Source organism: Strix aluco, chromosome 3 (genome assembly GCF_031877795.1).
Source record: "Strix aluco isolate bStrAlu1 chromosome 3, bStrAlu1.hap1, whole genome shotgun sequence".
Lineage (NCBI taxonomy): Eukaryota > Metazoa > Chordata > Aves > Strigiformes > Strigidae > Strix > Strix aluco.
Genome location: NC_133933.1, coordinates 43,802,781 through 43,821,881, shown reverse-complemented (window position 1 = coordinate 43,821,881; position 19,101 = coordinate 43,802,781). Strand labels below are relative to the sequence as shown.

Sequence of the window (19,101 nt, the reverse complement as noted above, 5' to 3'; positions counted from 1 at the left end):
AATGTATCAACATCTCTGCTTGTGGGAATGAAATAAGAGCGTTTCCTAGGCAGGTGCAAAGCTTGCAGTTCTGAGCCTTTTCCAGATGAAATTCAGCCCCCTAAAAGTGCTTTTCTTGCAACAACACTCTGTTGGTACTTCTCTTGTTTTCACTTCTGTACATCTTTAGTACATTTTTGTACTAAGTAATAACCAATCGCGTTTACATTTAGCCCCACTGAACCCTTCTGAGCATACAGTGTAACTTTTGAGCAGCTCTGCATTCAACCTCACGTAATGGCTCCTATTCTGGCTTTCCTAGCCTAATCTAAGTCTTAGGACTCAGATACGTGATCAGCTTGATAACTTTTTAGCAAGCTTACTAATACATGGTAACTATGAATGCATGTTCATAGTTTACAGCAAATTCAAGATAATTTAATTTGGTTTCTTTGACTTAGTTCTAGAAAAGTGATTGTAAGATAAATCGCGATTACTTTGCATTTGCCACAGGTTAAGTGTGTGGATGTGGACAGCTGTTATGACTCCACACAGCAATTTCTTTCTGTGCTTGAGCCCTTATAACCTCATACAATGTCAGTCAGAATTCAGAAAGAAAACTGGCTCCTAGACAGCATTCCAAATGATGAGTTGAATGCTTCACCTGAGTATGTGCAACTTCAATGATTTTTAATTTCACTGTGAGCATTTAAGCTGATAACAACATTTTAAGAACAAAATTTCATGCAGAAGACTGGGTACTTTGCAGTCCTAAATGCTTCCAGTGGAATCGAGCCCAAACAGAGAAAGCAGAAAAGATGCTTTTTTCTTCAGGCATGAGACAAATTGCTGTTTTGAAGATGAGAGGTCTTACTAGAATGCAGGTAATACACTGGAAGATGTGTTGTAGCACTGGTTAAGCTAAACTGAAATGGTGGGAAGGAATGCATCATTTTAATGACTAGACACTGAGGTCTAAACACAGTATTTTTTTTTCAAAGCTTTCTTTGCTGCCTGCAGGATTCAGTGGATTTTCAGAAGAGCTGAGAGTACTTGGAGCCTTAGACCTGTCGAGAGATGCAAATTTAACAAAGCATTCAAATGCACACCTTAAGTTTTATTCCGCTAAGGATGGATCAGGATATACAAGAGTCTCCTCAGAGTCTTTTCAGATGATGAGTTTTTAATATTTCATGGAGACAGCAAAAGAGAAAGCTGTGTAAGAAATATTAACAATCATTGGTGTCAGAGGTTAACTTGATTAATCAGTTTTTAAAAATGTAGTTCTATGTGAAGGTGATTTAGGAAAGCATATGGAAAAGGATACTACAGAATAAATCTTCAAACTTAGAATATTTGATGAGTTGAGAAAGATTTCTCAGTCATTCTCAAATTTCCCAGGCTTTTGTGTTACTTGGTCCAAAATGTGACTGTGAAAATGTGCCTGGCTTCTAAAAGAGTTGACTCTACTCTCCAAGCAGCTCTTCTGTATTTGTTCAAAAGTTCATGCCTCATGCAAGATTCAAGTCCTCTGGTTCCTTCCTTTATAAGGTACATTACTGACAGTCTTATGACCCAACACACAGAGAAAACAATTTGTATTGTGGTATCTGCCAGCACTAATATGATTAAACTTTTGACAGCAGTTTATAGAAGAGCTGATATTCATAATTTCTTTCTGTTGGGGGAACCACTGGAATAGTACCCCTTTCTAAATAGATTCAAGGCATTTGTTAGATCCCTGGGGATCAACCTCATGCACCTTTCCATGAGCAGCCAGGTAAGAGACCCGTCAGATGTGTACTGATCTTACGCCCCAAAAAGGTCAGATCTTGAGGTGATTACATGTGTGGGCTGAATTTGCGTTATGCCATGTTCTTATGCATAATCATTGCAGGAATCTCTAAGCCTGTCAGATTTTTTTCATACTGGAAATGAAGTAGTTCTCTCTCCTCATGTTTTCATGGTGAAACCCGATCATATGTCTTTTTAAATAAAGGCTAATGATCCGGTTCATACACCTATGTGTGGAAAAACTAATGGTGTTTTTTATTGCTTAGTCTCTTGCTAGCTGTAGAAGGAGGTTGCTTTCTGGGTCAATAATGCCATTTAAGTTAAGCCCACATGCTGACACACTCTGGTAGCTTCTAGAGCTCTTCTTGTCAACTGACAAGTGAAAGGTCAATGGCTTACAGATTGCTGTTTGTGATAGGGAAACAGCTACAGTAAGATTTGAACTTCTTATGATGTCTTGACGTTGCTGGCAGGTTAGTAACTGATCAGAGAAATGAAAGTTTGTTTTCATAACAAATATATTACTCCTGCACACAGTGAACTAGAGAGAATTGTGCCTCAGCTTCAAAAGTGCAGTCATTCATTTAGCTGCTGCCCTGCTCATCTTTCATAGTCTGCACACACTCTTCATTGCGGTACTAGTTATTTTAGCACAATTAGCCTGGCTGCTGAGGCCTTGAAAGGTAGCTGATGCAACAAGGGATTACAGTGTGGTAGCTGAATCTGGATGTATGAAATCAACTGGTACTGAGCCACACAAAAGAAAGGCCTTTTCTCTTGCAAAATGGTACTAATCTGATAGCAAAAAAAAGTTACAGTAGAAAAAGATCCAATTAATTTCCATCTGCGCAGCTTTATAATGCAGCAGCAAAATATACAGGTAATTAAGAGAATTAACAACTTTGTAAGAGTAGATTTTAAAAAAACTTCTGAAAGCTAGAGGCAGCCTTAGCTTTTCCAGATTGCCATGTTATTGTCGTCTTCACAAGAAAGGAAGCAGTTTTATTGTGTTGCTGCACAGTATCTTTTTGCATTGATGAAATGCCTGGAGACACAAAATTGAGACCAGAACCCTCTTTGCTAGCTGCTGTTCCTATTTTTCATTTGCAGAGCAAGTATGGGAATATACTGACCGGGAAACCTTACATTGCTCTTTTCTCTGCAGAGACTTGGCTTGTGGAGCTTCATGAATGAGAGACGTATTTGGGTCTAGCTGATGGTGCTTTGCTGCTTTACTCACAAAGAGTAGCTCACAGCCTTGTAGGAGTCTGCCCATGGAGAGTCTGTTTCACTGAGGGAGGGTGGGATATGGAAGGGTGAGCAGATTTATGTTCCAGGATGGCTATCCTGCATGTGGCTTCCTTGAGGAGGAATAGGAGAGGCTGGCATGATCCTGAATGGACATCAGAAAACATTGAGGGTGTTGGGGAAGGCGAATTATGATATCTGTTGTGTTTTTGTAACAAGGTAGAGGCATTATCTTTCAGAAAATAGTTTGATAATGAAGTAGTAGCTAATGAATAACACTTGCAGACTATGTCACTCAGACTAAAGGAGACTTCAGACTAGAACCTGCAACTTCTCTACAGGGTTCACTTGAGGTAGGCATTTGCTGTGCTGAATGCTTCAGATCGTGTAATTTCCCTCCCTCTAAAACTTTTTTCCTCTGCTTAATAAACATATAGGTACATAGTGAGCGAGCAAGAAGCAGGCTTGGTCAATACTATTTCAGACTCAATATAATGATTCCTTTTGATGTAGATAGAGTACTAACTATTCTTTCCATGGATTACTTCAGGAGGGAACCGGCAAACAGAAAAGTGAATTTATTGCTAAGCCAGATCAAAATGAGTCTATAACCCTTACATCTCAGTGGTGGAGGTTGCTTGGGAATGTGCATCAACTTATATTTACCAAGTTATGGTCTGTATGGGAATTTGCTGATCTGGCGAATGACCATTGTCATAGGCTTAATAGAGCAGATTTCCTGTTTTATAATAAAGCTTTCATTGTTGCCAATGCAATTCTTGTTTGATATTGTCTTTGAGGAGAGCGCACTCAAGAAGTAACTCACAGAATTTCAGGCAGTCCTGTTGCACTATGGTCTTGGTTTTGTTTGTTTTGCTTTGGTTTTCAGATCAAAAGCTAGGGCAAGAATGTGTGCTGAGTGAGTGAAAGCAAGAGGGAAAATACTGGATGTCTGTGAAAATATTGTCATTATTTACAATGGAAAATAAAGCATAAATAAAAAAATTCAAAAATACTCTTTTGTAAGGCAGAACTCTTAAGAGGAAGAATCAGAGGAAAACATCTTACAGTAGAGAAATCATCATTATTTGGATGTTTAAGTAGCTGATCTTAAGACATTGTACTGGGTCTGGCTGAGCCGGAATTGGTTTTCCCCTGTAGCAGCCCTCACGGTGCTGTGTTTTATGTTGGGAGCTGGCAGGGTGTTGATAGCACACTGGTGTTGTGGCTACTGCTGAGTAGTGCTTACACAGCACCAAGGCTCTTTCTGACATTTCCCCCCCACAGTGGGACGGAGTGGGCAAGATCTTGGGAGGGGACACAACCAGGACAGCTGACCCGAACTGACCAAAGGGATATTCCATACCCTATGACGTCTGCTCAGTATAAAGCTGGGAGAAAGGAGGAAGGGGGTGGGGTCACCCTTGGTCCTCCGAGGCAACCACTACGCGTATCGGAGCCCTGCTTCCTGAGAAGGCCCGACATCGCCTGTTCATGGGAAGTAGAGAATAAATCTGTTTTCTTTTTTTTTGTTTCTGCGCACGGACCTTTGCTTCGCTTTGCTTGTATTAAACCTGCTTTTGTTTTACCCACAAGGGTTGGGGTTTTTTTCTATCTTATTTTCTTTCCCCTCTTTGCCCTGTTGAGAAAAAAAAGGGGAAGGGGAGGGAAGTGATAGAGCGACTTGGTGGGTACCTGGCATTTAGCCAAGGTCAAACCACCACAGTCTTTTTTGGCGCCCAACGTGGGGTGGGACAACGGCAGTTTTATATTAATTGTGCTATAGCTATAGCAGTTATTAAGCGACAAGCTCTTGTGCTGGTCACGGGTTTGTTTATTGCTCTGCTTATCTTTATTTTGCTAAGCTCAGGAACATGCTGGAAGAAATTGGGAACATCATGAGCGGTTTTATTCTGCAGGCTCCCGAAGTACTTATTAATCCTTATGTTAGCTCTTTGATACTGTTCATTAATGCTATTCGCCTATTGTGGGCTGTGTGGAGCTTGGTAGGTTTTTGGTGTAAGAGAAGGCAAATCTGGGGTGAGAGAATACCAAAATGTGCCCTGAGGCGGCCTGTCCCTGGGTGGCAGTGGGAGTGGAAGGATTTGGGCAGATTCCTAGGGCGGTTATCACCTCCTGTAGCCTGGGATCTTACCTCTGAACAGGCAAGCAACCCCGCAAAATTGACACAACAGCTGATAGAAGGGTGCCTTGCCTATCCCAATGAAAATCAGCAACTCCTAGCGCTGTACTGGGGCCTGGCCTGTGCTTATCAAGCTGCAGTTCAGTGCTCTCAAAGGACTGTGGTGGAGATGGGAACTCAAACAAAAACAACAACAGCAGAGATTGCCCCAGTAGTAAAAAAGAAACAGTGGACAAGGAGAACAACAGGCCCATACCCTCGATTAATAAGGGAGGAGAAAGAAGAGGAAGAAGCTGGTCCTTCAGCAAAGGTGTCAGAAGAGGGAATAACAGAACTCAAACAGGAGGCAGAAACTACCCGGTCCCTGACATCATCAGAACTGCGAGATCTGCGGAAAGACTATAGCCGCCAGCCAGGTGAGCGGATTGCTGCCTGGCTGCTTCGATGCTGGGATAATGGGGCTGATGCTCAACAGCTGGAAGGTAAGGAAGCCCAACAGCTAGGTTCCCTTGCTAGAGATCGAGGAATTGAAAGGGGAATTGGAAAAGAAACAGGAATTTGCAGTCTGTGGAGACAGCTCCTTTCAAGTGTTAAAACAAGATATCCTTTCAAGGAAGATCTTATGGACAACTCCCCAGGGAAGTGGACTACTGCAGATGAAGGTGTCCAGTACCTGAGAGAATTAGCAGTGCTGGAAGTCATCTATAGTGATCCAGATAATGATGAAGCCCCTAAAAATCCAGAGGATGTCCTGTGCACACGGGCCATGTGGAGGAAGCTGATTAAAGGTGCACCATCCTCCTATTCTGCCGGCTTGGCTGCGATGTACTATCCAGAAATGGATGTGGGAGAAGGACCAAGATGTACACCAACTGTGGAGGCAGTCTCTTCCTGGCTTCAGAACTTTGAAGAGAGTCTTGGTACCTCCTCATCTCTACGGGCGAGTGCCTTAGATGTCAGGAGCACCCCAAGAAATCAGTTCTCTTCCACCCCAGTCAGAAGGAAAGGGAAACCTAGGCGCATGACACGTGGCGAACTTTGGTTCTTCCTGGGTGACCAGGGGGAGGACATGAGGAAGTGGGATGGTCAACCCACCTTCAAGTTGGAAGCTCGTGTACATGAATTGCGAGGAAAGACCCCTGCCAAGAAGAAGACATCCAAGAAGGTTGTTAATGTAGCTGGTGTGAAACCACAAGAAAGTAATCAGCGATCTCCCAGATACAGGAAGGCTGAGATCACCTCCCTTGGCCCTGATGAAGGAGTCTTCGGCCTGGCACGGCAAGGGTCAGACAGTGAATACTCTGACCAAGAACAGGAATAGAGGGCCCCTGCCTCCAGCCAGGAGGAGGAAAGGGATGATTGGGTGTATTGGACAGTGTGGATTTGATGGCCTGGCACATCAAATCCGCAGAAGTACCAGGCTTTAATCGACACCGGGGTACAGTGTACATTAATGCCATCAAGTTATAGAGGGGCAGAACCTATCTGGATCTCAGGAGTGACAGGGGGATGTCAAGAACTGTCAGTACTGGAGGCCGAGGTTAGCTTGACCGGGGACAAGTGGGAAAAACATCCCATTGTAACTGGCCCAGAAGCCCCTTGTATCTTGGGCATTGACTACCTCAAGAGGGGGTATTTCAAAGACCCAAAAGGATACCGATGGGCTTTTGGTGTGGCCAGTGTGAACACAGAGAAGGTCAAGCAGTTGTCTAATCTGCCTGGCCTCTCGGAAGATCCTTTTGTTGTAGGCCTGTTGCGAGTTGAAGAACAACAGGTGCCAATTGCTACGAGGACCGTGCACCGACAGCAGTATCGCACAAACCGAGACTCTCTGGCTCCCATCCAAGAACTGATTCGTCAACTGGAGAGCCAAGGTGTCATCAGTAAGACACATTCGCCTTTTAATAGCCCAATATGGCCAGTGCGAAAGTCTGACAGAAGGTGGAGATTAACAGTAGACTATTGTGGCCTGAACGAAGTGACTCCACCACTGACTGCTGCTGTACTAGATATGTTAGAGCTCCAATATGAACTGAGTCAAAGGCAGCCAAGTGGTATGCCACAATCGACATTGCCAATGCATTTTTTTCAGTTCCTTTGGCAGAAGAGTGCAGGCCACAGTTTGCTTTCATGTGGAGGGGTGTTCAGTATACCTGGAATTGACTGCCCCAGGGGTGGAAGCACAGCCCCACTATTTGTCATGGACTAATTCAAACTGCACTGGAAAAGGGTGATGCCCCTGAACATCTACAGTACATCGATGACATCATTGTGTGGGGCAACAAGGCAGAAGTAGTGTTCAAGAAGGGACAAAAAGTAATTGAGATTCTTCTGAAAGCTGGGTTTGCCATAAAGAAAAGCAAGGTCAAGGGACCAGCACAGGAGATTCAGTTCTTGGGAATAAAATGGCAAGATGGATGCCGTCATGTGCCTATGGATGTTGTCAACAAGATAGCAACTATGTCTCCACCGACCAACAAGAAGGAAACGCAAGCTTTCTTAGGACTTGTGGGATTTTGGAGGATGCATATTCCAGGTTACAGTCAGCTGGTGAGCCCTCTCTATCAAGTAACCTGAAAGAAGAACAATTTTGAGTGGGGTCTTGAGCAACAACAAGCCTTTGAGCACATCAAACAGGAGATAGCTCGGGCGGTAGCTCTTGGGCCTGTTTGGACAGGACCAGCTGTGCAAAATGTACTTTACACTTCAACTGGGGAGCATGGCCTCACATGGAGCCTCTGGCAGAAGATACCAGGTGAAACTCGGGGTCGACCATTGGGATTTTGGAGCCAGGGATATTGAGGATCAGAAGCCCAGTACACTCCGACTGAAAAGGAGATACTAGCAGCATATGAGGGGATTCAAGCCGCTTGAGAAGTTGTTGGTACAGAAGCACAGCTCCTCTTGGCACCGCGATTGCCTGTATTACATTGGATGTTCAAAGCAACCAGTGCTACTTGGAGTAAATGGGTAGCGTTAATCACGCAACGAGCTCGACTGGGAAAACCCAACCGTCCAGGAATTCTGGAAGAGATCATGGACTGGCCAGAAGGTAGAGATTTTGGAGCACTGCCTGAGGAGGTGGCTCGTGCCCAAGAGGCACCGCCATATAACGAGTTACCAGAAGATGAAAGGCGGTATGCTCTGTTTACTGATGGATCATGTCGTGTGGTAGGAAACCATCGAAAGTGGAAAGCTGCTGTGTGGAGTCCCACAAGACAAGTCATTGAGGCCACTGAAGGAGAGGGCGAGTCAAGTCAGTTTGCAGAAGTAAAAGTGATCCAACTAGCCCTAAAGATTGCTGAACGAGAAAAGTGGCCAGTACTGTATCTCTACACTGACTCCTGGATGGTGGCTAACACCCTGTGGGGGTGGCTACAGGAGTGGAAGAAGACCAATTGGCAGTGCAGAGGTAAACCCATCTGAGCTGCTGCACTGTGGCAGGACATCGCTGCCCGAGTGGAAAACGTGGCTCTAAAGGTACGTCATGTAGATGCTCATGTGCCCAAAAGCCGTGCCACCGAAGAACATCAAAACAATGAGCAAGTAGACAAGGCTGCCAAAATTGAAGTAGCTTGGCTGGACCTGGACTAGGAGTGCAAGGGTGAGCTATTTGTAGCTCGATGGGCCCATGAAACATCCGTGCACCTCGGGAGAGATGCAACGTACAGATGGGCTTGTGATCGAGGGGTGGACCTGACCATGGAGGCCATCTCACAGGTCACTCACGAATGTGAAACATGTGCTGCAATCAAGCGAGCCACACGAGTAAAGTCTCCCTGGAACAGAGGGCGATGGCTGAGTTTTCAATATGGTGAGGCCTGGCAAATTGACTATATTGGACCATTGCCACGAACACGCCAAGGCAAGCGCTATATACTCAGCATGGTGGAAGCAACTAGTGGTTGGCTTGAGACGTACCCTGTAAATCATGCCACTGCCCGAAATACCATCTTAGGTCTTGAAAGGCAAATTTTATGGCGACATGGTACTCCTGAAAGAATCAAATCAGACAATGGGACCCATTTTCGAAATAATCTTATAAACTCCTGGGCAAAGAAACACGGCATTGAGTGGGTTTATCACATCCCTTATTACCCACAAGTGTCTGGAAAGACTGAAAGATACAATGAACTGTTCAAGACTATGTCGAGAGCACTGGACAATGGGGGATGGAAGCACTGGGATATAAATTTAGCAGAAGCCACTTGGCTAATTAACACCAGAGGATCTGTTAACCGTCCTGGTCCTGCCCAAACAAAACCCCTTCATATGGTGGGAGGAGATAGGGTCCCTGTAGTACACACAGGGAAATGGCTGGGGAAGGCAGTGTGGATTGCTCCTCCTTTGGGAAAAGGCAAGCCCACTCGTGGGATTGTTTTTGCTCAGGGACCTGGATGTACTTGGTGGATAATGCGGGAGGATGGGGCTACTCAGTGTGTGCCTCAAGGAGATTTAACCTTGGGGGGAAAATAATCTGTGGGCTGAGTTGTATGTTGCAGGAAGTGATGGAGGAAGTAGGAACGACGAAGAGTGAAAGGGATATTCCATACCATATGACGTCTGCTCAGTATAAAGCTGGGAGAAAGGAGGAAGGGGGCGGGGTCACCCTTGGTCCTCCGAGGCAACCACTACGCGTATCAGAGCCCTGCTTCCTGAGAAGGCCCGACATCGCCTGTTCATGGGAAGTAGAGAATCAATCTGTTTTCTTTTTTTTGCTTCCACGCACGGACCTTTGCTTCGCTTTGCTTGTATTAAACCTGCTTTTGTTTTACCCACAAGGGTTGTTTTTTTTCCTATCTTATTTTCTTTCCCCTCTTTGCCCTGTTGAGAAAAAAAAGGGGAAGGGGAGGGAAGTGATAGAGCGACTTGGTGGGTACCTGGCATTTAGCCAAGGTCAAACCACCACAGACATTCAGTGATTTGTAAAATATTTCATTTAATGTTATAGTCTCTTTTATACACTTCTATACACTAAAGAAAGTGGAAGAATTCTGTTAGTTTTCAAAATTAATTTGTAAGTTAGAGTTCTTGCCTCAACCTGTAAGAATTGATAAGAGTAGGTCAAGCTCAGGAAAAATGAGGTTGCTTATTTCCTGGGAAAGATTTGGTATTCTATACATGTGTCAGAAGACACACACATGTGAATGATGGACTGTGAGAGTGTGAGATGGAACTAACTGTATCATATCAGTTTTGATGGGAGGATGTGCGCATGTCTACAAATTGGGATTTCATCTGTGCTGAGGACTGCACTGGATCTGTATTAAATAGCTGTCTTGTTTATGGAGGAACAGGGGAGGTGGCTGCATCAGTCAAAGGTCATCTTTCTTTTGGACACTGGGAAGCTGGAGGTTACAATTAAGCTCTAGGTGCTGTCATGGTAACTAAGTAATGTTTAAGTAAAAGTAGTTTATGCTAAATACAGTCTGGCTCTTCCTTGTTAAATGCAAAGCATAATCAGCATTCCTGCCATCCTAGTGATTCCCCCTTTGAAAAACCTCACTCTAAGGTTCACTGTTTTGTGTTTAGACACAAAATCTGTGCCATTATGGTAGCCCCTTTTGCTAGATCTATATTTCAGATTTTGTGTGCAAATCCGAATAAAGCAGGAGCAAAGCATGCCCCAGGACCTTTCCTAAAGTTTCAGTATTCACAGTGAATAGTGAATTGCCTTTGCTAAGCAGTATTAGGTAAATCTACATCTAAGAAAAGAGACTGAATGCAGCAGACTTACATGTCCTTTTTCTGCCTGTTCCTCATAGAACACATTCTTTTGACAGGAAAGGACTATCAGGAATTGCTGTCTTGCTCTTGGCTCACAAAGTGTCTGTATCAGGGGTTGCAGTGATCTTGAGCTATAACAGCTTAGTACTCTGCTATGAGAGAAAAAGGTCATAATCAAATGGCAAGATGTTGTAAGACTATACCAGTGCCCTTAGCTACAGGAACTTGCTACTGTTTCAAAATTATTTTTTCTAAAGGTGGATTTTGTCCTGAATAATTCCTTAAATGTCACCTCTGTTGTAGTGAGTGATTTGTGACAGATGCAGAGTACGTCCTTGGTACTCCGTGGTATATTAAAGATGACTGACTTAGCAAATCCCCACCACTTTCAAGTTGCTCTGATTGAATAGTGTAATTGTTCCTTTTTGCCCTATGAAGGATGTGTTAAAATTTATTTGATAGTTGTGTGGGCAGCACAAGATTCCTCTTTCCCTCTACCCCTCTGCTCTTAAAACCCCACTTCAGTTTACTTGTAGTTCAGTAAACCCTCCACCAGATTTACTTCAAAACATTTGAAGCTGTACTTAATGATATTTGAAACTGACTCTTAAGTGTTTCCCTTTCCTAATTTCACATGATAATGTCTCCTAACAACACTTTAAAATTATGAAAATGAAATATAGTAAATGTCAAATTATCCACTTTTTTTTGGGGAGGGGGGGGGGGCATTGAGCCTAGTGGATCCCAGCTGTCACCTTGTCCTTTGAATGCAACCATACAGAAATTTATGCTGCACTTTTTTATTACTGCACAGGACTTAATGCGGGACTTCCGTGTTAGGCAAAAAGGATGAAGTCAGTACTTCCAGAGGGGCTCAGATAAAATAGCCAAATTGTAGGAAGAGGGCCTACAATTTACTGATACATTCCATTGTTGAGAGATGCCTCTTCTGCATGAAGTAGAACTCTAATATTTCCTTCGTTAACCTCCCTTCTGCTGAAGAGACTGAAGAAGTGTCAGGTCTTGCTCCATTTGTTTTCTGATGCTGCTTTCTATAGGGAAGTTACTGTAATTCCACTGAAATCTGTAGTGGCTGCGAAGCTGGTGGCTTACTGTAGACTTAAGATTTTTATCTTGTTCCGCAATCCACCACACTGTCACATCAGACAATGAACTTTCATACTCTAAAGAAAGTGGAAGAATTCTGTTCGTTTTCAACATTAATTTGTAAGTTAGAGTTCTTGCCTCAATCTGTAAGAATTGATAGGAGTAGGTTAAGCTCAGAAAAAATGAGGTTGCTTATTTCCTGGGAAAGATTTGGTATTCTATACATGTGTCAGAAGAAAGACACATGTGAATGATGGACTGTGAGATGCCTCTCCCAGTGTTTGTTTCATCACTCCCATAGACCAGAAACCAGGCTCCTTGAGCCAAACAGGAAGAATAACTTTATCTTGTTATGACTGAGAATAAACTGTGATGAGCCAAAAGGAGTTGGACAGAAGGTAAAGATTAATATTTTAGAAGACCTGGAACACCTGATTGTGCATAATGGAAAACTTGAAATTAAGCTGCTAAGCTTGTGTTCCACGCGGGTTTATAAGAATTTATGATGTTATTAGTGCGTTAAAGCTTTGAGAGAGGTATCCTTTAGAGCTTCCCTCAACTCATCTTTTAAAGATCATCTTTTTAAGAAGAACCTTTTCATTGGTTAATGTAGACATTTATTGTCTAAAATAAGTCAGGAAGTAATTTCATCAGTATTTATTGGGTGGAAAATTCAGTGCTGCTCTGAATCAAGAGTGGATTGCCAAAGAAGTAATTCATGAGTGTGTGTGTGTTTATGAAACAGAGCTTTCTATGTTCAGTTTCTTTTTGCTAGTGAGCTTCTCTCCTGAGATTAGGATTTCTGGACACTGAGGACTGCTTTATAGTGAATTTGAACCCAGATTTGTATCTTGAATTTGGCTTCAGTCATGGATACGTTTCTGTGCATCCAGTTCATTTGTCAGTCATTGACGTTAACTAGATTTTGGGGATGCTCCTGAATGCTTCACTACCTCCAGAGCAAAGGATGTTTCACATCTTTCATAAATGCTAACTTCCATTTGTACAGTTATTTCAGTTAGGAGTCCTCAGTTACAAGCTTTAGAAACATCAGTGAGCTTGGCTGTAAAAAGCCCTTATGTAAATATAACCTTGTACTCTATGGTGGCAAGTCTTATGCACAGAGTGACTCTTAACTGGAACAGGAAAAGAATCTAACCTGGCTGACACCTGTGGTTTAGTTGCAGAGCATCTTTTTCCTATGAAGTAGAGAACTGAAATCATGACTTATCTCCAGCTCTTGCTGTATACTGTCAGAAAACAGTGAAAGAGGAGGTTAATGGATGCCTTGCTTTTATGAGACAGGAGAAAAAAATGGGGCCTTGGGAGGGACATCTGTCTTGTTCTATGTGCACTTAAAAGGTTTTTATTGAGGCATGAAGGGTTGCGTTGTTCCATGCTTTGTCTTTCTGTTGCTTATCCAGGCAGTGATGTGCTGCCAACAATTCAGTGAAGGAATTTCTTGAAATATATCCTATTAACCAATCTTAAACCTCATGTATGTGCTATGTGGGTACTCACAGAAGAGAACAGAAAGGGAATTGAGGAACCCATTCTTCTTTTCCCCCTTAAATCCAGAAACAATATCTAATGAGAGAGACAGTGACACCGAAGATACAGATTTACATGAACTGTACTTGTCAGGCATATGTTATTGGGGAGAAAAAAAAAGGCATAAAAAAAAGAACCTGAGTTTGTTAATGTTCAAAGTGTAATTTTGCCTGTGTCTTTTGAACTGGGATGGGGGAAAAAAAATATATTCTCTAAGAGCTTTAGAAATTTCTGTGCTATGAGTATTTTTCCTTAAATTCTTGCTATATCCTGGGTGCATTTACTCAAGTTTGTGTATGAATGGACTTCAGCGAGCAATGTCAGAGGAGAAAGGGATAATTTGATACTGTGACTGGAGGACAGAATAAATGAGATGGTAAGATTACCTCCAAAGCCCACTCTTCAGTTTGGTATAATAGTTTAAATTATTTCTATACTCTCCAATCTATGAGGCAAAAGAAAGAAATGCAATAGAACTGTCTCTAAGTCAGTAATCTCTGGATATATGAATTATCTGAACTTCTTTCTGCCCACTACTTTATGTATATGTATTGAACTCTGGGAATAAATGAGGATTTATTAGTCAAATATTGTGGGCATGTGTCTAGTGAGGTACTCAGCCTGTGGATTAACCCAGATGTACAAATCTGTGCAGTATAAACAATACTTTGATAAGTACTGGGCACAAAAGGGGTTCTCAGCCTGGCCCAGAATTTGGCATAGCACTGTCTTTGCACTTCATCTCCACTGGCTGCATGACCAAAGGGATAATTGCATAATTAAATCTCAAGTTCCACTTTGTTATCTGGTTCTTGCTTTGATGTAAGGAAAAGATAGCAACAGAGTGACTTGTGGAACTTGTTCAAGCAAAATTTGATGTTCTGCTTGAGGTTGTAAGTGTTGCAGCATCACAAGGTACTTTTGTGGGCTTTTACCTGTATAATATCAAGTGGTGTTGCAGGCTTCCCAGAAAAGTATTGTAGAATGTTTGAAATTCAGGGAAATATTTCAGCTTTCATTGCTTCTGGAGACATTTCACTGTTGAAAAGTCCCACACTGGCAAAGTAAGCAAGTGTTAAAACTGGAAACCATTCCTAGATTAGGAGATCCTGGACTGCGTCTTAAGCCAGTTCTTATTTTGTCTTAGTTTGTCTGTCTTGTGTTAGGTAAAATAAGGTATGTTCCCATTTTGGTATCCTTGTAATGCACTGTCAAATAAGAAGTGTCCCTGCTGAGGCAAGCAGTAAATCAATGGAGCGCAAGGACAGGCAGTATGAGAGAGTTCCCACAGAGAAACGGATTTTTGTCCAGGAAGTGTGCCAGCATAGGTAAGGAAACCAGGTGGTGGTGCTGGACCCTCAGTATCAAGAGGGTGCTTAACAAGCCCAACATGCCCCATTGTGAGTGTCCATCCAGGGCAACTGGGAGGGCTTTCCAACATGGCTGCTTACACTGGAATGCTGCTTTTCACAAATAATACATGAATATCAATGTCAACAGTAACCTCCTGTTTCCTGCAACAAAGCAAGCTGTGTGAATGAAGAGGAAGCAGAGCTGCTGCCTCTCCAGTCGGCTCTGGTGGTCAGTACCATACAGATGTTTCGCAGCTTGCAGTATGAGCAGCTGACCATCCCTGTAGTAATTGGACTGTTGTGTAGGACACGCGGCAAAATAGCAATACTACTGAAAAGCCTACATTTATACAGAAACAACCCCATTCTGGATCTGTCCATAGGATATGCAGTTCCTAAAATGAGTATTATTTATCTCTCCTCTCTCTGTACTACGGATAGTGTGGTACTCCACAAATGCAGACTTTGTAAATATATTTGATTTCCAGCTTCTTCTTCAGTTCCTTTGCATTTTATTGTAAGAAAATGTGACCTAAATACAGGCTTTATAAGATCTTCATCCCCATTTATTAAAAAGCATTAACATTCCATTTGCTGACTAATACCTATTTCTCTCTGTGTGCATAGGTGAGGGGGAATGGTTTATACTTATATCTTTCTAAAAGAATCTCATGTTTCTTTGGGAAGTGACTATTTGATTATTTTGGAGTGCTTTTATTTAAGAACTAGTTACTCAAAAACTCATGAACCAAGCATCTAATCGGCATTTGAGGAAGCTTGAGAGTAATACCTTTCAGGCAATGTCCACAATCAGTTTGAGGCATTTTATTGCTCTGTTTGCTCTCTGCTGTTCACATTAACGGGACTTGTGGATATGGACATGGATCACCTGAAAGTCTCTATAATCACAGAAACCATTTAGTTACTATGTTTATACCCATGTCATGATGGATGATTTCTGGGTGTCCCAAACACCAACACACACAAATCCTTTCCTCTTTTGCAGTTGGCTGAAATGCCTCTCTCAAGCTTTCACCATCTTGTAACTTCGGGGAATCTTCTGACACAATAGAAATGTGCTGCACTGGCCATGGAAATTCATATTTGGAGCTGCGAATCTTTATTTGGCAGAAGATGGGGAGATTATGATTGCAATTGAGATTACAGTTGAGATAGGTCAACTCATCAACTTCTTAACTGCTGTCAGGTTGTCATGGAAGTGAGTGGCACTTCCTGGAGACACTGTCAGAAACAACAATGGATTAATGATGATCCATCCCTGATTTCCATATATGAATTGGATCGACTAAGATGAGGTTAGGTTTATATTGTGTACTCTGCTCTGAAGGGAGAGCTTTTTAAATCTGTCTGTTTAGCAGTTCCCTACATGGTGGATGATGAAACTGTTTTCAGAATAATTTGAGGGGATAGGGCAGAATCTTGTGCTAGTACATTGCAAATATAAATAGCTTAGCAAAAATTACGGAAAATTTGGGGATTTATTTTTTAGTGAATTCAAATGTATTGGATGCCCCAAGTGGACATACATAGGTTAGCAGAACACTGAAGAACAAATGTCTGTTTGCCTGCATGCTGGAAATAGAGGGAGGTATCCTGGCAGCCAGCCTAAATTCCTGTGTTTTAACAGTAGTCTGAGATGATTTAAGTCCAGGATTTCAGCTATAGCCTTCTGAGAGCACTGCTCATTCAGTGTAGTGAATCAGTAAATTAGAACGGCTTGGTGTGTGACTAATATGATAGGGGCTCTTTCAGCAATTTTACTGGTTCCTCATAAAATAGTGGCAAGTTTAGCATTCCTGTTCTTGAAGTATTACAGTTGATTGGCCTAAAAATATGTAAAATAAGATAAACTCTTAGATTATCTTCTTAACCATAGTAGAATGGGTAAAAATTCTCTATAAAAGAAACAGAGGTGGCTTGATAGTTGGTCTAAAAAATGCTGCCATACCACATGTCTTTTCCCCTCCCAAGTACAAATCACAGTTCTTCAACTTTGCCTTTAACTGAAGCGTTTAACGGCTGAAATAAAACAAACCTAAGCGAGAAAGAACTACAGGACGATCTCAAGTACTTTTCTTGATGTGGCTCAGAAAGGTGTTCTGTTGTTATTGTGGTGATAACAATAGGCATGAGAACTGAAAGTGAACAGGTGAGAGACTGGTTCTTGCAGACTTTCTGCAGGGAGAAGGAAGCTGTGCCTTGGACGATTGCTAGCAGTAATTTGGGAGGGTTCTTTTTAGGCATATGTTGCGATTTTGTGACATGCATTGGTGAACAAAAGCTATTTGTGGTTGAAATGAAGGAAGGAGCAAAAGGAAGCTGTTAGGAATTGCATGTAGTACAATAGATGACATCACACCATGGTAAATTCATGCAGAAGTAATAGTCAAGAAACTGAAATCAAAGTTTTGAGGAGGTGCTTCAATAGGGCTGACCCAGCTTTCTCTGAAGTCAATACAGATCTTGCAGTTAATTTGAGGAGAGCTGGGTCACATCTGGTTGAACTCTGTTTCTTTTCCCAGACAATGAAAGGCTGAGATGTGGCTTCCTAACAGGAGAAAAAATGTTAAATGGACCATCAGAAGAATTAAATCACGGGATGTTTAAAACCTTTTAAGAAAGCCAGTGAAAATGATTGGTAATGATCCCAGTTTTCCAGAGAGATGATAAATAGTCTAAGATCCCAAGGGACTCCTTTGTATGCTGTGTGCTGGCTTTTCTAGAGAAAGGTCAACAAAAATACTGAATGCACTAGTGCTGTGTTATTTTACAAAGGCAAACAAGTGTATATTTTTTTTTCCCCTGAAGTAAAATATAAATATCTTACACATATCTAAGGTGTGTGTCTTGTACCCTGAGGGAAAACAGAGCAAGGATTATGGTTTACTCTTTCTTTTCCATATGGATGGAAAGTCATAGACATTATTGACATTTCTAGTGATGGGATGAATTTATCCCATTAGTTTTAATGCAGACAGGGTTAGAGATGAGCCAAGGTACTGTGGATTAGCATGACAGAAGCAATAAACTTGTTCATGGAGCAGCAAAGATGTAGTGAATGAAATGCCTCTCTTACTCCATCTGCAACCCAGAGGCACTTCTGGATGAGGAGGGGTCAGCTAGTGAGCTTTAGCTGATGACACTTTTGTTTTTTTCTGTCTTCAGATATCTCAGCTTATGACAGAGACTAGTCGAGAGGCCCTGACTGAAGCAGCATTGAACCGCTACAATGCAGATAAACCCTCCTTGTACAGCTTCCCTGCTTCCCAGAGCACGTATGTTGCCAGTGAAGTATCCACAGGCACCTCGGTGGCAGCATCATTTTTTGCCAGGTAAGAGAGATTTCTCAGATTTTCCTTCTCTGGAAACATAATTTCTTTCAAAGGAGATGATGATTCTGTAGTGAAGAAGTGAGGTTGACAGGCTACAGCACACATGTCAAAACATGGCTATAGATACAGATTCTATTACAAACTTGGGGGAATTACCATGAAAATGTTATTTAATCCGCCTGTATGCAGTTGTCTGTAAGATGGGGATGGTACTTCTACATTCTTCTGTAAAATATCTCTTTAATTCTTGATTTGGTTTAAAATGTGATTGCGCTACTTGTTTTGGTGACGTTTTTAGAGGGGTGTATCCCTGAATGAGAAGGGCCTATCCAAGTAATTTTCTGAGATAGGCAATTAATTATAGAGCTAACTGGAGATGGATATTTCTGTTTGGTGGGTAACCTTCAGGCTTCGTTATTGAATTTTACTTCCATCTAGGGAAATTATCAAGATTTCCACTTTCAGACTGAAAAGTCAAGGTTTCTGATTTCAGTTTCTGTCCCTGTCATGCTGTTGAATTGACCTGAGGGTTAAACTCAGCCTCAGTACACCCTTTCTGTTGAATATTCAGCCAATGTTCCAAAAAATCTCAATGAGAGAAAGTTTAATTAAAAAATCTCATAGCTATCTTAATTAATTTGTTAATAAAAATGGTTTGTTAAAAGGGCGTAGCAGCTAATAAGTGAAATGTCCGCTATCAACAACAGAAATATTTTTCTGTGCAGAAATATGCTCTTTGCAGAACATAATCTTTTTAGCCCAGTTGAATCCTTATGTAACTGAAGAAATTGAAATAATCCTTGTCTTTTAATGCTTTTCAATAATTAGAAGATTGACTTGGGAAGAG

General features: G+C 42.0%; 1 protein-coding gene across 1 annotated transcript in view; it reads left to right on the top strand.

Moving 5' to 3' along the window:
- KIF26B (kinesin family member 26B) overlaps nt 1–19,101 on the top strand; it is a 313,880-nt gene that overhangs the window by 108,399 nt on the left and 186,380 nt on the right. Inside the window, exon 4 of the mRNA XM_074818335.1 lies at nt 18,088–18,254. Within this exon, the coding sequence (XP_074674436.1) occupies nt 18,088–18,254 (167 nt within the window). The remainder of the gene's footprint in view (nt 1–18,087; nt 18,255–19,101) is intronic.